Here is a 6000-nt window from a genome sequence, read left to right as displayed (position 1 = left end):
CACAGAAAAATGGCCAACATAAATTGTATATGCCAAAGTCAACTTCAGCTGATGTTCTTTCTAGCCATTTGATCTTCTATCTGCCAGCTTCCACCCATTTTCCCCAGTTGTATCCACATTTAGTGTTATTTTAGCCATTAAAAATGTGGTTTTCTACTTAGTTCAAGTTTTCTGGGTAACAGGCATTTTATTCTCCCACTGCAGTGTACTGGAGAAATAAAATGACATTTATGCAGCAGAAGCGATGCTCTACCGAATATATACTACTAATAATAACTCCTAATCGCTGAAACGGTTTCTTTTTTTGACCATTTATATGGATTTAAGTAGGAAATCAAAGAGTTTACTTCTTATTTTTGGTCTAAAACCACACAATGAAAGGGTTATTTTCAACGAATAAAAACTAAACTGTGCGCAACATTATTTTTTAAGAGACCTTTGATTTATTACATTGTTTACATGGCTGCTGAAAAAAAAATACTGCTCAGTTCAACTGTAGCCAACTGATGAGAAAGAAGGCTTCTGTGGCTATACTGCAGGAACTGACAAAACGCACGGAAAGGGACCTCCTACACCGAGAATCTCTGACTGTAAATCTCACTAGTTTATGAGTGGAAAATACCCAAATAATTGTTTTGCTCAAAGGTGCTAAGCACCTGTAGCTGCTGTGGACTGTAACTGGCGCTGTCATCACTCATAAATTCTGAACACTTGGATTGTGTAACTCGCTGGTCGGGGCATCGAGAGGACAGACAACGCTGGCTGGTGCTGGTCTGGGGTGAGGGGGCAAACTTCGCTGAATTTCAGCTTGTTTTGATATGGACAATGTAAAAAGGCCGTTGATAACTTTAAACTTCTGAAATGGGAAGAAAAAGATTTCAGACTGTCCCTCACTCCTAAAGTATTATCATGCTACAAGCAAACTATTGAAGGAAATGGAGATTGCGCTGTTTTCATGACCTATATTCATATTTTGTTCTGTTGGTTTTGACATTAGCTGTTTTATTTCCCATGGTCATGAGACGTATCAGAGGATCTTGTGCGCAGTATGTTGCCTGCAAGGCACTGGCTAACATCCACACAGGCTGTGAGACCACCAAGAGAATTAATGCTACAATCGAATAGTAGATGTTTCCACTAAGAGTGCCTCCCTCCGTGCATATAACGTTCAGTAGAAATGAAACCACGGGTGTTGCAGAATTCACACGGTCATGGCGCCAAGTGGGAAATACGTAAAGACCCTGTAAGCCAAAATCTGAACCTCTGTAAAAATGACTGCATGTTGCAATTGGGGCACAGCGCAGTTCCCGTCTACCTGGAGTATCAGTGCAGCTCCTGATGGATTTTAACACGGTCCTTCAAGCTGATGTTAACTACAAGGTGAGTAACCATCACCTAAGTCAGCCTTAATTTTTGTATTGCTTTCCAGCGTGCGTACAGCTACCTGGTTTGGCCCTCATAAATACGCGGATGCTGCGGTACAGGAGAGGACAGACGGCAGGTGCCTGCAGTACTGCAGGTGAGGCGTGATGCCCTCAGGGTGGGATACCTCGTGGGACTCCAGACATGGCACTGCCAGAGCATCTTCTAGCAGGCTGCTTTTTCACCAGAAAACAGCAATTCATTGAAACAGAAAGCTTTTGTAGAAATGCGTCATGTGCAGCGTAACTTCTTTGTCAGAAACGATTTCCCAGATTCAGGAGAAATGAGCTGAAACGAGGTGCCGTGCATGACTCTCTCTTGCCTACGTGGTTTGGGCAGCCTGGCTTTGGGCAGGGATCGGCCTCCCGGGCAGCGTGTCGGGCTGCAGGAGCACAGAAATGACACCGCTGCAACCAGGCCAGCGTGACCGCTCGTGCCGACGCTTCCCCTGCCCTAGCGCGTGCTTTTGGGCTTGAAGCGTTGGTGAAGCGATACGCACTGCGCCGTGGCAAGACCTAGCACTGGGATGCTGGCCGTGGATCCAACGCCATCACGCCCCGAGGCTGAGGGACGCGTCCCCCGGGTCCTTGCGGTGCAGCGCGAGGCGCTTCGCCTGCCTGAGGCTCCTTAGAGAACCCCCGCCGAGCGGGAAGCCAGGGCCCTCGCCGCCATGAGGCGGCTGGCCAGCCGCGCCAAGCCAGCGGCGTTCCCAGGGCTCGCCGGCGGAACGCTGCCTTGCCCCTTTCTCCCGCACACACCGGCACCTTTCGGGGGGACCGTTTTTGGGCGGGGGGGTGTGTGTTATTTTATGGTTCTTTAGGGCCCGCTGTCCCGGGCCGCCACCCCGCCCGTCGTGCGTTTCACCCGCCGCCGCACGATCGCCGCCGACCCTCCCTCAGGCGGTGGCGGTGGGAGGGCTGAGGCGGCCGCAGGCGGCCCGGTGCCCCCCGGCCCGGGCACCCCTCACCTCACTGCGGCGCCTGCCGCGAGCGGGCGGCGCCCCCCGGGGCGGGCAGGGCGGCGGCCCCGGCGCCCCGCTGACAGGGACCCCGCCGCGGAGGCGGAGGCGGTGCCGGTGCCGGGGAGGGGGCGGCACCTCCCCGCCCTCTCCCCTCCCGCCGCGCCGCGCCGCTGCCCCCTCCTCCCGGGCCGGCGGCCGGGGATATCCCCGGCCCCTCCCCGGCGGGCCGGCGGTGGCCCAATGGAGGCGGAGATGCTGTGTGGGCTGCGGGCGGGCTGGGGGCGCCGCCGAGCCGCGGACGCCGCCGCCGCCGTCCCGGGGACGCGCACACTCGGCGGGGAGCCGGAGGCAGGGGCGGGCGCAGGCGGCGGCGCCGGGACTCTGGCAGGCGGCGGCTGCTGGGATGAGCCGGGGGGGCGGCTGTGGGGGCAGATAGCGTCCCGCGGGGAGGCGGCCGAGTGGGGCTCGGAGCGGCGGCGGGGTCCGCCCGGCAGCGCCATGGCGGCTCAGTGCGACCCGCTGAGCGGGTACCTGCAGCAGCCGCCGCTCTCCGACCCGGGTTCCAACAGCGAGCGCAGCACCGACTCCCCCGTGCCCGGCTCCGAGGAGGACTCGGCCGGCCCGCCGCGGCCCCTGCACAGCCCCGAGTGGGGCGAGGAGCGATTCCGGGTGGACAGGAAGAAACTGGAGGCCATGCTCCAAGGTGAGGGACGGGAGGGGAGGCGGTGACCCGGGGGGCGCGGGGCGGCGGCGGCCCGGGAGGGGACGGAGGGGGCCACGTCCCCGGCTCGGGCGGGAAGGGGGAGGCAGGGGCACGGCGGGCCCGGCCGGGCCGGGGACACTCCTGTCAGCCCTCCGGCGCCGCGGAGGGGCGGCCGCTGGCAGGCCGGGCGCTGGAGGCGGCCCTAGGGCGGCGGGAGCCCCGCCGGCCGGTCCCGGGCGCCGTCATGGCCTCCTCGGCCGCGGCCGCTCGGGACGAGGGGCTCCGCGTCTCCCCCCGGAGCCGAGCGTTGTGTTCCCGCACCCGGCCTCGCCGGCCCCGGGTGATGGGGACGCCCCCGGGTCGCCAGACGCCGTGGGCGCCCAGCCCCGCCGGGGCTTGTCCCGCAGCCGGCGCGCTGGGAGGCTGTAGCTTCCCTTAGAAATTCCTCTTTAAAAACCATAATATCCCCGCTCTGGCAGGGTGGTTGAGGCTCTCGGCTTTCGAGGAACGGCCGAGGCCGCCGGGCGGGGAGCCTCCGCGGCCGGGCGTGCGGGGCGAGCGGCAGCGCTGCCCCGGCGCTCGTCGGCCCGGCTCCCCTTAAAGTTTTTATTCTCTTCGGACTACATATTTTGTCCCGGTATGCTCCGAATTATCTCTCAGCGGAAGTTACACATGCAGTTTTTGACAAAATAGTGTTAGAGTAGCGATTGCAGGTTCTGTTGCTGCAGAGCAGGTAAATAGGTGTGAGCCAGCGGAGGATGCTGCTGAGCGGGGTGGTTCCCCTGGGGTGTTCCCCGCTCTGAAGAGCCCAGGAGAACGGCCGTGAGTCTTAACGCTGTCAAATGAGGAGTGTTTCGATCAACAGGGAATGGTGACCATGGTTTTGAGAAGCTCCCTCTTTCCTCTGGAACCACTGTTTTATAAACATTTAGTGTTACATTTCAGGTGGTAACTCAAGTGTTTACCTACGTTTTCAAAACAAATAACTCCCTGACAAATATTTCACTATTACTCATGTGGCATGGCATATGGAAGGTGTTTCATTCGCACGCTGGCAACCATAGGTGCAGGCTCCCCGACGGTCCCCTGCGAGAGCACCTGCCTCCGCCAGCGATGGGGGGTGCAGGAGCTAGCAGGGGAACAGGAGCCGGTGAGTTGGGTTGGCCACTGAAGAGCTCCAGTTAGACTTGGTGACTACAATGATTGGAATTTTTGAAATTGAGATTCTCTCTCCTGGGGGTGAGTTAATCTTTAATGAGTTAATACTTTAGAGCTAGTAGAAAAATCTCATTATGTAATGCAGTAAAGAGGAAGGAATTCAGCGAAACAGAAGTCTCGTAATCAGCAACAGCTATTTATAAAGATGTGCTCATCAAAAGTGTCTTAAAACCAAGAACACGTGGGTATTGAAAAGAAAACGTATTTCTGTGTATGAAGTGGTAGGAAAAAGGGTCAAAAGTTAGAAAGTGCTGTAAGAAGATTGAAGGTTGCCTTAATATTTTCCTTTAGTAGCAAAATAAATTTCCATTATCTCATCCCACACACAGTCCTTCCTTTTACTACCCAAGGTAGTAAGCATGCAAGGGTAAACAGACCTCCAAAGCAGAATCCAAGTGCTGGGTAGGTTGTATCATCCAGCGGTAGCCAGTGTGAAAAGATGAGATTTTTTTTTGTTTGCTACTTTTTACAATTTTTTTTCTTGTCCTCATAAGAATAGTAAAAAGTGTGTGCTTGATAGAGTACAGTGAGTAAGCACGAACAGAATGCTGCCTGCTTTTTGATGAGAGGTTGCTGTATGTCCAGTCTGGAATACGCATGCTTCAGGTAGCGGTTTGAGGAGTTTTTGCATCAGATAGTTACCCTTTTTTGTGAAGAAAAGCATGCGTTGGACTCGGTAATAACTGGTTTAGTGTGAAAACCTAAACTTTCTGACTTATTGCTAATGAAAAACTGCTTATTAGGACACGAGGCAAATACAGTAGTTTTTTGTCAGAAAGCTGAGAACTGTTTGTTACATGTTAATTCCGTTTCCTCCCTGTACTTCAAGTTTTTATTTCATCTCTTGAATTCCTGCAAGATAGGTTTTATTTATCCTTTTCTTGTATGAGAATACATCAAGCGCTGAGTGGCTCTGCCAGGGTGTCACAAAGAGCATCGTGAAGCCAGATCTGTAACTTCTACCCACAAATTCAGACTCAGTTGTACTGCTATTGCAAGCAAAAGCTGATTTTATTTTTCAAACTCTTCCCCCCCCAACACCCCCTGCCCCTTTTCTGTGGCCATCTTTTGGGAGTGGAAACTTTGACTCCCCCTAGTAGGAAAAGAAGGGTGGAAAAGCAGTGTGCCACCTCCAGAAACTGACTTCTGTTAGACAATTCATAGGGTCATGTTTCCTGTGGTTTCCAATACCAGATCCTTCACTGGAAGTTCTTAAAAAATGGCATTGTGGAAGGGAAACATCTGTGTGGTCTAAGTGGTGATGACCAGATTTCTGACTTCCAAAAGTTATCCAAACTTTTTCCTTTTTTATTTTTTAATTTGAGCTGGTGTAAGTACAGCTTCTTGCTCATTAGATGCTTAAAGGCTCTTCTTTGGCTTTTTCCGGCTGCTAGAGAGCACATTTACACTTGTGAAAGTTACTTTTTAAGTGATTTAAAAACTTAATATTTCTTCTAGTGTTTACCATAGCTTTCTTATAATATGGGAAAGTGAGAATACTTCATCTTTGGTTCAGTTGTCTTTAAAGCCAAGTTTGAAACAGCATCTGTTGAAGAAACCTGTCAGGAAATGTTCTCATTCTTGCTTGGGGATTGCTTATTTTTTTGCTAGTCAACATCTGTTGTGTGCTGTACTAATGATGAAAAGTAAATAAAACAATTGAGAGTAGAAAGAACACGAAGAAGCTCAGTGTTCA

General features: G+C 53.1%; 1 protein-coding gene across 1 annotated transcript in view; it reads left to right on the top strand.

Annotated features, from left to right (window-relative positions):
- Positions 1-2671: 2671 nt before the first annotated feature.
- BICC1 (BicC family RNA binding protein 1) overlaps positions 2672-6000 on the top strand; it is a 116445-nt gene continuing 113116 nt past the window's right edge. Inside the window, exon 1 of the mRNA XM_064464783.1 lies at positions 2672-3086. Coding sequence (XP_064320853.1) covers positions 2882-3086 — 205 coding nt within the window. The 5' untranslated portion in view covers positions 2672-2881. The remainder of the gene's footprint in view (positions 3087-6000) is intronic.

This window comes from Phalacrocorax carbo, chromosome 13, assembly GCF_963921805.1.
Source record: "Phalacrocorax carbo chromosome 13, bPhaCar2.1, whole genome shotgun sequence".
NCBI lineage: Eukaryota > Metazoa > Chordata > Aves > Suliformes > Phalacrocoracidae > Phalacrocorax > Phalacrocorax carbo.
Note: the sequence above shows the minus strand (reverse complement) of the source record. Positions and strands in the feature narration are given on the sequence as shown.